Genomic DNA, 16,722 nt, shown 5'->3' on the forward strand with positions numbered 1-16,722 from the left:
AAGCCTGTCCATTGGTCACTTTGAGAAAGGTTTCTCTCCTTTCTGCTAAGCAGAAAGCATGCCCTTCCCAAGTTTTTGTGTGAGAAGAATGCAGGAGTCTTGATCTGGCATTGGGCTGTACCTACCAGACTCAAAGCTGGGGTTTAACAAGTAGTGTATATCAAGACAATGTACCTAGTTACCTAATTATATGCAAGAGTAAGGCTTCTGTATATAGCCATCATGTTTTGCATACTTATATCTGCTTTGGACAGATAAGATACTACTAGTTCTGTGTGATATTTTGTTGTGTAAAAGGTACAGCAGTAGAGGCTTCTTTTCTTTTACTGACCTCAGTGCTTGCTCTAGTAACATACAGGTGTACAGTTGTACTTTAGATATGAAGTATGCAATTAGATGAAGTAAAAACACAGTTCAAAGCTAGCTTCATCTAATACTTTGCTTCTAGAATGTAGTATGCAGACTATCTTTTGTGTTCATATTCATGCTGATTTCTCTCAAAGTTGAGCATGCGTCATCTGCTACTTAGCTTACTTAAACTTGTCTGATGTCAATCTTCAGTTGTGTCTACATACTACTTTGCAACCTGGAAAAAAATGGTAAAAGTAAGGTAAGGAAGAAAGCAAACCAAATATTTAACATTCTCAGAAGAGCTGAGGGTCTGGATAAGGAGGTGTCGTTAAATTGGTTTCATAACTACACTCAGTGGCAGCCTTTGAGGCAGCATGAACAAATGTAACAACCAACATTTATAAAGAGACATAAGCTGTTACTTGCATTTGGCTGACAGTTTTAAGTCAGCAGCTAGACAGCTAAGATTGAAGCCCAGCACACAAATCTAGCTTTTAATTTTATACAGTGCTGTAAAATATGTATATACTAGTAGTGGTATTTTTTTTTTTTTTTTTTTGTACAAATTAAAGGGGTAGGCTGTGCAACCTCAGTATCCCTCTAACTTCATTGTTTTTCTGGAGCAAATGATAACATGATTTGTGCTTCTAGGTGTGCCGGGGCCTTGCCAAGCAGACTGAACTGAATGACTTCTTGCTTGATGTATCAAAGTAAGTGTGATTTGCACTATAATCTCATCAATTTATTTTGATGAGTTTTTCTAACATGGCTCTTCCATGGTTCTTTGGGCTACCACACGATTATTCTTTCCCTGCATTTTCCGGAGGCTCTGTTTTCATTTTCAAAGACTGTCACTGCATGACGTATGTTTTCTTTTATTTTTTTACCACAGTGAATGCAGGATTAACTTGAAAACAGTAAGAGTATGAAAGCTTGGGCTTAGACTTGGAAAGTCAGTTTAGTGTCTTCGGTGTTCTACTCTTCCTTCATCTTTTTTTCTCTGTTGTTGCTATTTGCATATTTAAATAGAAGAGATAGCCAATAAATTAAGACAAACCAAGTTTACTTTTGGTAAATCACAGTTTAGGGTGCTTAACAGTATGTTATCGAACTAATTGGTTGAAGAATTTCTAAGTCCATCACAAAAGACTGATGATACTGTGGGCAAATGAAATGTCTTGGAGTTTTGCTGTTACAAACACTTCTGTGGGTCTTGATGAACAATTCTCAAACTGATGAGATTAGAGGGAGTCCAAGATTCCTATGCCATTCCTCAGGAATGCAGGCAGTGGAGTCAACCCAGCTGGAATGGGGAGTGATACACCGCAGGGAGGAGTCTACTCCTTGCAAGCGAGCAAGCTGGTTGCATCCAGATTTTTTTCCTAGCTCTTTTCCTCAGGGATAACCTTTTATTTTTTTTTCCAGCTTAGGTTCAGAGTGTGTCTCCTAAAGGGCTCTCTCATCATTCCCTTGCCAGAGCTCCCCACTTACTACAGTGTCTTGACAATTAGGTTCGTTTCCAGAGTGCTTTTATGTTGCTAACATCTGTACTGAGCTATTTTACCAGAGATCTCTGGATTAATCTACCCAAATTAATGGGTTGGCAATTTACTTTTGTTACATAGTAGTGAGAGTGTTTCAAAGAACTTTGAAATTATTTTAATTTTTGAAGATAAAAATTATAATAAATACTGCAAATATTTAGTATGTATGTCTATAAGAATATACTTCTCATACAGCATTATCGATTGCTAGAATTGTTTAGTATTAACATAAAAGAAACCCTATGTTTTGAGCCACACAATTTGGTATCATTTAATAGCAACTTTATGCACTTCATGTAGGTAAAGACTTGCACTAGCAAGAAAATAATTAGTTTCCTCTTAGAAATGGTCTGTACCTTTTCCTTACATGGAAAGAGGGTTTCCTATTCAGTGAGGAAATTGTTAGTATGCGATGTCACCGGGACCAGTTCTGTAACATTTTAGAAAGGGCATTATATGCAGTGCTTTACCTCTTCATGTCCCTGACAATGTAAGAGCAGTGTATTATAGGTTTCCTTTCCACTAGACACAAACAGAACTGAGCTGTGTATATGTTCAAGGCCATGGGACAATATCTTTCTATCTGCTGGGAACGTTGTAATCCGAGGGTTATTAAGACTTGGCATGTGGAAGATTTAGACTTCTTTTACTAATAAGTTTGACCTTTATCTTTCAATGTTCTTGACTGTCCTTGGACAGTTACCACTTTGCTTCTGAAACTGAGATTTTTAATTTTTTTTTTAAAGTCACAAGATCAATCTGTTTCTGCAACTTCAACATGTCACACCGGGATTGATAGAGAAGACTCATGAAGAGTTTTATAAATTGTTGCCTTTTAAATAGTGATAAAGATTGGATAATATGATGTGAATTTGGCTGCAATACATAGTTTCCATTAGTTCTCAATACATAGTCCTCTAAGCACAAACCTAATGAGATATTTTAAAATCATGTAGATAATACTTATTAGCAATGAAATAACTTTTTTTTGTTGTTTTTAAATCTTCTGGATTGCTTTTCTTTTCCTTTTTACTTCTCATCCTTTTAAAATGATGAGTGTGAAAAGGGTGCCAAAGCATTTTGGTACATTTTTAGTGTTGCTCAGCAGAGCCTGTTCAATCCATGGTAGGCAATGTTTGGTGATCTTTTCCTTTCTACAGATAAAATTCTGCATATTATAGAGAATATTCTACAATTCTGTCATTGTCATTAAAGGAACAGAGCTAGGGCCATTTCTCAATTCCTTTGTGCTATAGCAAGCCAGTCGGTGATTTTCACGGTACAGAGGTTTGTCCTCACCCATTCAGGCTCCACTGTTAAGTGGTTTTAAAACAAGAGTGCAGGACAGTCGTTTGAGAAGTGTTTGACTAAATGCCGATATTTACTGACTTCTCTTTCTCTGCAGAACGTATTTTGATAATATAGTTGCAATAGATTCTCTACTTGAACATATAATGGTAAGTTGTCTTTTTCACTTCTAAGTTTATTAGTCTTAGTTATTAAAGCCCTTCATTCTCCTTTCCTTGAAATAAGACATTACATCATTGAAAAATAGAAGCTGTTTATAATGGACATGTATTGCAAATAGTAGTAACATCTCTGGATGGAAGAAGATGGCAAAGGTCAGCTTGCTTTTTTTCATTCTCACAACCTCATTTCACAGCTTTCATAAGTGACGAAACGTGATGATCTCTGAAATAAGATGTTACTGTGTTTTAGAGAAGCTTTAAAAATTGTAACAGAAAGGCTTCTGGTTTTATTTCAACTTGTTGTATTAATTCCTTTTTCATAAATTCTATTTGCTACATGCTGCAAAACACTCCTGAAGAAGTTATTGTCTGTAGGAAGGACTAGAGGTCAAACGTTACTTCTAGGGTATTTGTTCCACTTGCTGAATGCAATATGCAAGTCATGACATCCCTTTTGCTTTGCAGAAGTATTTACACCAATAACAAGAGTGACAGAGTCAGTCAGTGTTTTATAAAAAAACACTAAAGCCAAGTCCATTGAAATAACTAATCAATGGCTTGAAGTACAGTTCAGAAACAGATTATAATTTTCTGAATCAAGCTTGAATTCAGAATTATTTCCTGAACAGTGTTTACAAATACGTATGGACTGGTTGTTCGTAGCACATTTTGAGTGTTTGATATATGAATTCTGCTATTTAGATTTAAGCACATTCATTGTGCTTGCGTGCTGCAGTTCTTTTTCCTGAATGTAAATCTTAATTGGGTCTGTGATACCATTGTTTCAATTTGTGTATTCAAAAAATTACTCTCCAACAGTACTCTGGTACTTACTCCAATCTTCAAAGCTATATTCATGGCTAGACTATTCAAAGACAACAAACTTAGAATATAAACAACATTAAAGTGGTTTTATTTAGAAACTTGAATTAGTAATGGAAAATATTCTGCAGTGTTTGTCTTATTCTAGTTAGTACACAGTCAAGAATTCTGCACATAGGACACGTTCCTGAACATTGACTTTTTCAATTTAAATGAACTGCTTAAAAATAGCTTAACATTTAAAAGAGCTCATGTAATATAACATATGGCATTAAGAACAAATATTGATATTCTTTCCTGTTCTTCCGTATGAAGAGAGGTCTGGTGGAAAACACAATGGGCAGTAAAATATGCTTACTCTTTCATCTCCTTTTCCAACACTTGGCTACATCATGATTCTGCATTTTAACCTGCGTAGATGTTTCATATTTAGCTTCCTTTATAAACTGTAGCAGTTGACTGTTTCTTGGGCCAATTAATTAAATTACTTGTTTGCACATTTATTGCCATTTTATGGGAGTGTGATTTTTATCGTTATGTGACTTATTCTGTGTCTCTTAGTGATGAAGGAGTGGAACTCAATTTCACCTCACTACTTCACCCTTTAGTGAATGCATTTAAAGTTTTATTTGTTCCTGTAATAGTAAAGAAAAAAGTACAGGGATTTTAGCATTCTTTTGATTTTTATTTTCATTAAAATCACTTAGTGGCATAAGGGTGTTTTTGAGTATAAATACAAGGAGGGGAAGCAGAAGTTCAAATTGCCTTGCAAATTTTCTTACAATATATTTGAGTACTAGCAAGCTACCCAAAAGGTGGTTGCTGGCCTTCATATTGATGGTGCAGAACATACGTTTTGTACTGATACTCTCTTTCAGCCATTGGCCTGGATTTGAGCTAGGGCTTCAGAGAAGTAAGACTTTCTTATCCCATTAAATTTTTCACTCAATTAGTAGTGTTTAAACAGTTATTTTTGAAAAGCATGAGTCATGATCAAGGTAAGTTCTTGAGTCATGTGAATTAGAACACAAACATTTAATTGTATAAATTGAAGGACTCCTTGCTGTTGATTTTATAAAGAAATGTAATACACTTTCTGAACAGGTGTAGAGAAGCATGTACTGGGCACCTTGTCCTTTTTGGCACAGTTTGCATTCGCTCCAGTTTGAGCAAAGGAAATTATGGTGCGAGTGGTCAAGATGTTTGAACTTCTTAATGCTCTAAAGTGGGAAATACTTCACAAAAGTTACCTCTTAACTTGCAGTCTCCCTAACATCCTACTGCTCTGATGAAGCAAAAATGGAGTAGAAAGTGACATAATCTTTCCAGCCATAGATTCTGTTGGTACGGGAAGGCCCACCAAGCTCTGTAGAGTTGGCCTAGATCATTTCTGTGCAGTCCCCATTTCACAGCTCATATGGCATGGGATTAGTCTCCCGACTAATGGTTTATAGTCTCATAGGTTTTTTTCTGTCAAGGTTTAATGTTTATCTCTTTGCATTAGTGTGAAATGAAATATTTTAGGGTTTTGTTTTTATTTTTGAAAGACAAGAGAGGAGGAGGGGGAAGTTAATTCATCCATGTGGATGTCTTGAGAATTCTTAAGATGTGACCTGCACACCAAGATGTAGTCATAGCTATTATATACAATTTTAAAAAGTTGAGCAAGATCCACCTGAGATCATGCTCTACCATGCAGTTACTATACTTTCTGAACAGGTAAGAAACATAGGACATGTATCTGAATTGGATAGAGCAGATCCTTGCACCTGACTATACAGCATCTTAAGTTAACACAGTAATCCTTGTTCAACTTTGGTTCGCTCTTCCTCTTGTTCTCAGAAAGTCCATTGTATGTCTGAGCAACATTTCAGTGAAGAGCTGCTGTGTTCCTGGGGCCAGATTCTGTTCTGACAATAAGTACTGGCTGGCAGTTAGTTTTGCTACAATAAAACTAGTTGGTTCAAAGCATGAAAGAGACTGTGCAAGTCTATGGTACTGTCTTGACTGGGTGATGCCATGTGGGCTTTTGTTAGTTCATGCAGAACTATTAAGCCTCAGCTTTTGTGCAAGAACTGTCCCCAGCTTCAGGAGGCTGCAGCCATTTCCTGGACCGCTGCACAGGGCAATCCATAAGGACACTTCCAATAGTCCCTGTTTGTTCATTGTTATGTATTACAGGTGCATTTAGCTTTTTAAGAAACAAAGACTAGCCTCTCTGTTATGTCTTCTTTTGTAGGATATTTAATAGCAATATATTTGCATGGAAGATAAAGAGAAAAAACCAAAAATATTCTTAGGTCTTGCTATATTCTATCTATATAAAATCAGGTAAAGGTGAATAATATCCAGACACAGAGGGAGGAAAGGTACCATTTTGAAAAGCATTCCTTGTACTTGAAAAAGAGTGTAGTAGGAAAGCCTTTTTTCTTTTAGCAAACATTCAAGCCTTTAAAGATATTCTTGCATTTCTCAAAGAGAGAAACACTGTAATTTACAACAAAATACTGAATAAAAGACACATTTTCCTTTTTAGTTATATCTTTAAAGATTACTGTGAAGGTGGATGCTCCCTTAAACAGATTTTCATACTGGATGATTCCTTAAAACTTTTGCCTTCTAGGGGCTTATGTTTGTATCAGATAAATGACTGAAGATAATCTAACTCATGACCATTAACTCTAGTTTTGGTATTTTTTGTCTATAGATATATGCAAAAAACCTGGTGAATGCAGATAGGTGTGCACTCTTCCAGGTTGACCACAAAAATAAGGAGCTGTATTCAGACCTTTTTGATATTGGAGAAGAGAATGATGGGAAACCTGTCTTCAAGAAGACCAAAGAAATAAGGTAAGAGTGCTAGCAGAAGAATGCATTTTCGTTGTAACTATGGATGTGCAGGCATTTTATTACCCAGTCTCTGTGCCTATCTGCAGGTACCCTGACAATACTTGTCATACTGTGATATCATTCCCACCAGGACCCGCCTCCAGAAGGTAGTACTTCTGGGAATGACATTGCAGTGCCATCGAAACAACGTCTCTGAAGCTATAACGTCACTCCTGGAAATGCCGTCTTCCGGAGGCGGTCCTTTTGGAAATCATGTTGGGGAAAAAACAGAGGTGTTCTGAGGTAGGTAAAGGTGCAGGTAAAGGTGCACCTAACCCGTAGTCTGCCAGTATGGGACTTTTTTTCCCCAAAAGGAATTGAAATTTGTGCAATTCAAGCACATCCAAAGCAAGGAAATCACAATTTGTACTTACAGATGGATTAGGCATATGTAGAATCTAGTATGGACTCATCATTGGTTTTGAAAACTTCAAGTCCAGTAATTTAGTTTTACTTACTCTTATGTGAATTTAGAGTATTTTCAAACTTTTAAATAATTGTGATTTTGAAGTATGCTTGAAGTGGTGAATTTGAAAATGTATATGGACTTGTAATGAATACATAGGGTTCTCTGTCTAAAAATGATATGTATTTCTGCTTCGTGTCACAAGTACATAATTTTTACCCATACAGACATTTTTTTAATGAAAGAGGCAAAACAACAAAGTCAATATAATGTTTTCCACTTTTCAAAAATTGTGAATCCTTAGTAGATACAGATTTTCAAAGACACGCACAGGTTTTAAACATGCAGCTTCGTAAAAAGAAAGAAATGTATAACTTAATATTCTGCACTAAAATTTTGTTAAAATACTTAGCATAGATTTTATCAGATTTTTTTTAATTTCCTCATACTTTAAAGTTCTGGGCCAATACGAGATGTGGTTCATATCTTCACTTGAACTCCTTTAGACAAACTTACTCCCACTTACTACATTGTGTAAGTGAGAATGGAAGGAGTCAAAAAATTGGTGCAATTTACATACTGACAAGCAAGGAGGTGGTGTAAATTAAAGAAGGTGGCTTGCTTTAACATACGCTTTCATACTCCTCGTTAATTGTTTTTCTTGCTTATATCTTTCTGTCTTCTCTGTATGAAAATTACTGAAATGTTGACTTTGAGTGCAAGGGTGTGAGCCATTTCTCAGGTGCTGTGTACTGAAAGAGAAGTACAACTCAAATATCTGTAAGAAAGTGACACTGAGTCAGTCAGTAATCAGGAAGGAGCTTTAAGTTGGTGTGATGTACCTATCACAAGAAGCAGCAGAAAATAACTTAAAATCAGGTGTGCAGGGTGAAATCCTGTCAGCTTTGTCACCGACTTCTGTGGGGGCGGGATACTAGCTGGGTACATTTAAATTTGAAAGTGTTCCACATGTGATCCTGTCTACTTATTTTTCTCCACAAATTCTTTTGTGCTTATATGTCATAACTGTTTTATGTCAAGAATTTGTTCTATGTCAAAGAATTAAAAATTTCCTTGCAAGACAGATATTTTTTTTCTGATTTAGCTCCAGAATATATTTGTTGTGTTTAACTTTGTTGTGGTGATTAAGGGGTGCAGTTTGTACCATGGCATTTTTAGTGTTTCATGAGATGAAACAAGCTGATTATTCTGGTGTACGTGGCAAATGTGTATAATATTTAGCTTTGAAGTCTCCACTGGTCTTTTTCCAAGTTTATCTTACCAAATCCACCTGCCCTTCCTGAAGAAACAAGCTCCATATTGCATATGATGTGTCTAAAGAAACAATGAGTACCTAAAAGTGATGATAATTTCGATAGCTTGTAAAGGTAAACACAAGTCTTGGGTTCTGTACAACTGTCATGTTTACTCGGCATAACCCCCAGGGTTATAGAAGACTTTGCATTTTTGTCACTAAAATGTGACATATTGTGGCATTTTTTGTATTAAACTATGTAGTTATATAAAATCTTTTCAAAAGTATCTGTTAGTATGTGCTTTTGTATTTTATTACTTACTATTAGTTATTCTCTTATAAGGTTTTTCTCCTAAAAGCATTGAACTGACGCTGGTTGTGAACAAATATCCATTACTGTGCCCAAGACAGACTCCACTGGAAAAATATCTTTCCAGGTAGATCATGTTGTGGCTTATGCACATCTTTATTTTCTGCAGATTTTCTATAGAAAAAGGAATAGCTGGTCAAGTGGCAAGAACAGGAGAAGTCCTTAACATCCCTGATGCCTATGCAGACCCACGCTTTAACAGGTAGGATTTTATTCATGAGAAGGGAAGATAGCTCACCAAAACTTTTACTTAGATTTCATATTAGGATGCAGTTGTGCAGCTGTGATCCACCGATGAGGAGACAACCTATTATCTATTTAAATACTTCAGCCATCAGAGATATTTTTAAGATACAAATAAAATGTATTATTTTTACCAAATATAAATATAATGGAGAAAAATCTAGTTATTTTTCCTGTTACAGAACTCTGCCCAGTTAGGTAGACTGCTGCTGATTTTCTTTTTTAGCCTCCCCCCAATCCGATTTGTTTCAGGGGAGAAAAAAAAAGTGTTCACTAGCAAATACCATGCCTAAGTACCTGAATATATTCCTTGATTTTATAAGTCAACCGACTGTACATTTGAGGAAGTATTCATTCTTTATCTTAAAAATGGAGACTTAAAGGATTATAAAATTCTATCTTAATATGACACAGTAGATGGAAATATTTCAGAGCTCTGGAGGTGAACTTCTTGCAGATACGAATTACATGTACTTTAAAACCATTTTGTATATTGTGGATCAACATTTCTGAGGGTCAAGGAATAGATATTAATTGATAACATTAACTATTTTCTTTTTTTCCTTTCTCTTTTCTGGCTCTGCAGAGAAGTAGACCTCTACACAGGCTACACAACCAGAAATATCCTGTGCATGCCTATTGTAAGCCGCGGAAGTGTAATAGGTGTTGTGCAGATGGTGAACAAAATAAGTGGAAGTGCCTTCTCTAAAACTGATGAGAACAACTTTAAAATGTTTGCAGTCTTTTGTGCTTTAGCCTTACACTGTGCTAATGTAAGTTTTATTTAAAATTTTGTAAGCTGTTGGTTATAATGGGAAGACTTGAAATCCTACTTAAGGATTTTGATGTTCTACGTTATTAAAATGATTCATAAGTTTGTTCCATTGAATTAACAAGGAAACAGAAATCATTGAATTCTTTGCTGAATAATTGTATTTCCAGAGAATGATAGGGAAACATTTGATGCTTTCTGAAATAATTGTAGCCTGGATACATCAATTTCTTGTAGCTAAACTGAGAGAGCAAGCTCTGAAATGTGAATGATACCTGTCTGTCTTCTCTTTTCCTTTAGAAATTAAAATTCTTATCTATTTTTATAAATTCAGATCACATGCTTTACAATTTTAGCTGGGGGATGGAGATGTTATGTTTTCTCTCTATTCCTTACATTTAATATTCAAAGACGTCAATTTATACATTTATATGCTGTGCTATGTACTCATAGTTGTCCATACCTCTAGGTAAGAGTGAATAGCTATTTTTGTTTTCATACCATTTATCATCACAAAAATTACTATTCCTGTATGAAGTGTAAGCAATTTAACAGTCATTACTACATAAGCATAAAAATGCAATAAATGAAAGAAAAATGCAATAAATGAAAGAAAAATGCAATGCAGAAGAAATGTGTCATATTCATGGGAAGTATGCCATGAATAACACAACACAATGCCAGTTAAGCTTGGTGATTTACATTAAGCCATTTTACCAACATCATACTGTCGATATACTGGGGCAGCAAATTTTACTAACAATTACTTAAACTTGCTCCACATGACTCAAGGCAAGTAGAAAGGCCTGCATAAAAATGAAACTTGGGACCATGCAATCACTCAAGTATGTGTGAGTTCACTCTTTTTAGATGGCAAATGTCACCACTCAGGGCATACTGATCCAGAGGATTATCTTTGCTATTAAAATTGTTGTATCCTCACTTTACAAACCATGCCATTGCTATCCGAACATCTCAATAATTAACTGTACTTATTTTTCACAGTTATTGCATAGTAATGTAGGTATGATAAACATCTCATATACTTTTTACTGTGCCTAGGTAGCAGTTATTTGTACCAATTAATGACTGAATTCATGCAGTGGCATAAACATGAATTGTGCCATTACCAGTTTTCTTTCTGTTAGCATGCTGCAAGGGACTGAGCTCTGTTTCTAACGCCTGAGCTTTGATTATTATTTTTTTTTTGGATGAGCTTAGATGCAGTGAAAGATCAGCCAAGCCTTAGATGTTTACCCAAGTGAGTAGATGCCGAATGATGTGATAAAGGCCCTGTTTTCCAGAAGTACTGAATTTCATATAATCCATCAATGTTCTAATGTGTGAAGATGAGCAGCCAAAAGCACTAACGATTTTGCAGATGTGTATTTTCAAACTAATTGCTTGAATACAAGAAAGAAATGTTTCTTCCTTTATTAAAATTTTACATTAATGAATGACTTCCCTTTTTCAGATGTACCACAGAATTCGCCATTCAGAGTGTATTTACCGTGTAACGATGGAGAAGCTATCCTACCACAGTGTTTGTACAGCAGAAGAGTGGCAAAATCTCATGCACTGTACACTGCCTCCACATATTTATAAAGAAATTGAACTGTAAGTATTTTTCTCATGTAGCGACATTGGCACCTTGTGTCATTCTGTGGAAAAGATGATGTGTCTTTTTCTTTCCCCTAGCTGTAGTGGAGCTTTGTAGGAAGCACTTTTATTATTGAACTGTCCCAAAATCATAGGGGTTTATCTCTGGCTTTCTTATACTTAGTTATACTCAGTGACCTGTGAACAAAATTTATATATCGAAGATGTAAAATAATACCTATCCTCAGGCATGGGTAGCTACAGTAGTTGGTTTAAGCATTAGTTTATATCTAAGGATGGTGGAGATGAGCTTGCTTTCTGATAGTCCCAAGTCACCAACATTTCAGAGCCAGAGAGGAGGATGAGCTGGAACATCAGTAATTAATACCAAATGCATGATCTCATCCCCTTGTATATGTTTTAGAATAAAAGATTCAGCTTGTTCCTGGGATTTTCTGGGTAGTGTGTTTCAGTTTTGGGTTGGGCGTTGGGTTTTTTTGTTTGGTTGGGGGTTTTTTTAGTGTGCATGTGTTGCGCATCTGCTTGTGTTTCTTGAAGGAGGGGAAAATGGATACAAATCCCTACACTTCCAAAGATAATTTAAGGTTATAAATCCCAAGTGCTACAGTTTAGAGCTGCAGCCTTAATTTGGATAAGGACATCCCATCCAACCTCTTAGGCTTTCTCTGAAATAATTTAGTTGCTTTCAGCTCTCGAGGATCTGCTATGTGCTGAAGACATACCTCTACGTGTATTTTATCAGTCAGTCCCCGCTCAGCGCTCACACAGGGAGTCATCTCATTTTCAGTCACTGTTTCTGGCCCAGGACAATAAATTACACTGTAGTGACCAGGTGCCTAAAGTCAGAACTCTGTGATATAGAGTCACAAAATCTAAGTTGTCTTTGTGAACGTAGTCTCCGGAGCTTGCTCGCTTCTGTTAGGCACCGAATGTTGTAGCTGTGAGTGAGCAAAGTATGCAAGTGTATGCTTAACAGGGACTGGATACAGTTAGAGTTCATTACATGCTGAAGTGATTTGCTTGAACGCCAAAGTATTAGCAGCTTGCAGGATTACACCCTAATAAAGCTTATTCTTTGCAATACAATTTCTTGTGCTTTTTTAGATATTATATAATCCACCTCCTCAGCAAAAAATACTTTTTCTTGCAAATATGACAGATTTCATTTTAAATTATATTAACATCCTTTAGTTCAGGCAATCCGAATACATTTAACCATTTTCCAAGCAGTTCAGCTACCTTCAGCTCCCCTGCACCTGCTGTGCTGTTCAGTATGCCACGTATGTGCAAGTGTTTAGCTGGGTTCAATGGAAAGTAAATAGAAGACTTGCAGCGCAGCAGGTGCAGGGAAAGGGGTTAATTAATAATTGAAGGACAAACAGTTCTGCTGAGTGGGTCCCTAATATTAGGCCTAAATGTTGATGTTGGGAGTGGGGAGAAGCCCTCAGCTAATGAAACAGAAAAAAATGCAGTATGAAATGTTTGGGGTTTGAATTTTGGACTCAACTTAGTCCAATAAAAACTTTATTGACTTTATTGACTTTTTATTGACTTTAGTCAATAAAAGTTGATGTTTTTATTTCCCCTCTCTATCAAAATTAGAGCAAGTCTCACTGAATTAATGATAGAAATTATTCAAAAAAAGCTGGTAAATATATTATTAAAACCACCATCTTTACAATTCCTGGGACAAAAGTCTGAAATATTTTAGAAATGCCTGTAAAACTCTCATCATCCCTGAACAAAGATTTTTGTACGTTGCTTAAGCAATGGATTCTTAAATAAAGATTTATGTTTCTATTAACTGAAGAAAGCCAAAGGGTAACGGTTGGACTCAATGATCTTTGGGATCTTTTCCAACATAAATTATTCCATGATTCTATGTGGAAATACATTAACTGACATGGCTGGAAAATATAGCCTGTAAAGTCAGTTTTTGGTGTGTATTCAGAAAGAAGTGAGTGCTGTCAGTTACGCATTACCTACTCATTTTCACTTGCTTTTGGTAAGGATGAGAAGGTGTTTGCCCTTACTAAACTGAAACTGTCTTCTTAGATACCACTTTGATATCAGTCCCTACGAGGATGTCTGGCCTGCCATTTTTGTCTACATGGTTCATCAGTCCTGTGGGACAGCCTGGTATGAAGTACATAATTTATTGCTTTAATTCTTTTCTTTATGTGTTTATTTATTAGAAGATTTTGAGATCATTATTTTCTAATTCAAGATCTTATTTTCTTTGGAGTTTATTCACTATGTCTGGTCTGTACAGGGCTGTAATAAGCAGCTTTGGTTTCCTGTCTCAGCTTCTTGGTCTTCAGTTAATATAATTTGGGAATGGCCAGGCAAAAGAACTCATGATATCATCCACACAGTTGTCCTTTCAATATATAGAAGTATTGTTTAGTTCTGAGGTGAGATTGCTTTTCAGACAGAAGATGGTGAAGATATTAATTAAAAAAAAAAAGCCTAAAGCTTTTTTTGAAAGACAATATGCCTCTATTTTTACTGATGTCAGACTAAGGCTAAGAATAATAATAACCTTGCTCAGCACACATAGGAATATGTTTTTCTATCTAGCTGGCTCCATACATTAGATGTGTTTACATTTTTATATATAGGTCAGAGACATTAAACACTGTTTTCTCAGCCCACATAGACTGCAAAACTAGAACATTAATAACGCTTCCCTGAGATACCCAAGAAATTATCAAAACATGGAACTTAAAAAAAGTCAAACCACAGTAACAAAGGAAAAACTGAGAATAAGGAAAAGTGATCTGTTTATGAGGGAAAAAGTCAGTGACTTGGGACTCTGGCATCTTCAGTTCAGTCCTGAGCGCAAGCGTAATATTCCATTTTCACCCTGGGCAGCTCGGATTAGGTACTTCAGAAAATTTTACCAGATATATAATTTGTGCCTGAACTTCTCATCTGTAAATGATAAGTATTCAGCTTTTCTTTCAAAGGAACATAGGTAGATAAAGTCTGTTAAAGATTGTGCAGAGCTTTGGTACTATTGAGTATGAACTCTCTCAAGAGGTGGTTTTGATAAGCACATAAGCCAAACATCACTATTACTTTATTACTGCTTTTTATTATTACCTTAGTGAAAATATTCTTGATCATAAATTCTTTTTGCTTGTCTATATTAATAGAAAAAGATATAAAAAATCTTTAAGAAATAATCCCATAAATGCTATAGATTTGGAGATTTTCATGGATGGCAGTACTTAACAAAATATTGTTTGAAAAAGGAAGAAACAGTGAAATGTGGATTTCTGTTCATTTAGCCAAACTGGAAAAAAATCTTGAAGTCTTGGAAAAAGTAAAATCATCTTCTTTTCACAATGTCAATATGGAGCATCTCAACTTCTTTTATTCAAAACAACTTACACTTTTGGCATTTGACTGAAATTTTAATTTAAATTTTAAATTTCCTCTGTGTCATTTGCTTCAAAAACCCTGATTTTCTGTTCTGATCACAAACAAAGTTTTCAGATTTTCCATTAGATGCAGTTTCCCTACTTGGCAAGTTGAATAGATAATGAATTAAAGAAACCACACTTCAAGTTTCTGGGATCAGGCAAGGTTGTGTAATTGTGTTGCCTGAGCTGCGTAGCTTCACTTGTGTTCCAGAACTCCACGAACTAAACGAAGAGCATTATCAGGTATCCACGCTCCCCTGTCCTTGCCAAAACTTGAATGACTCTTGTAATCAATGAGTCATCTGCAAGGAGAGTCAATCCTAGCAAGAAGATTAAATCAAAGAGCATCTTTTCTCCTCTGTTGGTTATTTTTCCATTCTTATTATTTGTCTCTAACCAAATTAATTTCTTTCTAGCTTTGAACTTGAAAAGCTATGCCGATTTACTATGTCTGTAAAGAAGAATTATCGCCGTGTGCCCTACCACAACTGGAAGCATGCCGTTACCGTTGCACATTGCATGTATGCCATACTTCAGAACAACCAGGGGCTTTTCACGGACCTAGAGGTAGGTGAGATGACTGCATCAGTTACTAGACCTCGTCAGAGGTATCAGCCATCATAGAAGTCCATTTTCTATGCTAGAATTTTGCTGTCAGCTTGGGCAGAGTATACATAAAGGTCCCTGTAGAGGAACGGGTATGAGTGGAAAGCCTGAGGAATGAGGATTATTCAGATTCCTACTCCTAGTGTTTCCTTCATGTTTCTCAGGTCTGCCCACTGAAGGGGAGGAGTAACAGATTTGCTCTAAGCCCTTGCCCATATTTTGAGGTTCTCCCTGGTTGCTTACAGTCAGTCTTTAATTATTTAACAAACTGTCAGGTCTGTACTGAGGGGAGGGAAGCACCCTGGATCTTGAACCCTATGAGGTTAGAGAGATTCTGAATAGGCAGACAAGGGTTGCAGAGGTGGTTGACATGTGTGAGTAAGGGAGAAGAGTAGAAAGGATGTAAGGAAAACAGTTGTCCAAATGTTCTATTTACTGATTAACTTTTATTGTACAACAGTTTTCCTTAGTATGTGTGTATATTTTTTAAAGATAAATGCATGGTGTTTAAAGAAATCGAGGGGAAAAAAATATCTTTGAATAGATCATCAACTGAAAAGTTGTAATAATAAAATGAAAGACTTAGAATGATTAAATGTTAATATACACTATGAAGAACTGTCACTATTTTTTTTCTGAATTATGGTGGCGCAACTGGGAGCGCTGTCTATTATTAATACTACCTGAAACTTCTGACTGGGAGAACCTATTTTCAGTTGTGTGTAACTTTGCCAAATACTAGCCATTTGGGCTGTAATTTCTGAAGCTCTGTGACTTCCTCCAGCTGATTCATTTGGGGAAATTTCAGCCCGAATTGTTTGAGTCTTTTAAAGAAACGTGCTAGGAGAAATCAAGGGTTTTTTTGGTGTATGAGAGTGAAATAAAATTTGGGAATCTTTCATTTAAAAAGGTCAAGTTTATTCTGCTGTATAGCAGGGACCTGAAAA

The 16,722-nt window shown here is 36.0% G+C and overlaps 1 protein-coding gene across 1 annotated transcript in view; it reads left to right on the plus strand.

Moving 5' to 3' along the window:
• PDE10A (phosphodiesterase 10A) overlaps positions 1-16,722 on the plus strand; it is a 194,757-nt gene that overhangs the window by 150,916 nt on the left and 27,119 nt on the right. Inside the window, exons 9-16 of the mRNA XM_040598856.1 lie at positions 1,003-1,061; positions 3,301-3,352; positions 6,894-7,036; positions 9,216-9,308; positions 9,936-10,122; positions 11,596-11,738; positions 13,797-13,880; positions 15,586-15,736. Of these exons, the coding sequence (XP_040454790.1) occupies positions 1,003-1,061; positions 3,301-3,352; positions 6,894-7,036; positions 9,216-9,308; positions 9,936-10,122; positions 11,596-11,738; positions 13,797-13,880; positions 15,586-15,736 (912 nt within the window). The remainder of the gene's footprint in view (positions 1-1,002; positions 1,062-3,300; positions 3,353-6,893; positions 7,037-9,215; positions 9,309-9,935; positions 10,123-11,595; positions 11,739-13,796; positions 13,881-15,585; positions 15,737-16,722) is intronic.

Source organism: Falco naumanni, chromosome 6, assembly GCF_017639655.2.
Source record: "Falco naumanni isolate bFalNau1 chromosome 6, bFalNau1.pat, whole genome shotgun sequence".
NCBI classification, from domain to species: Eukaryota; Metazoa; Chordata; class Aves; order Falconiformes; family Falconidae; genus Falco; species Falco naumanni.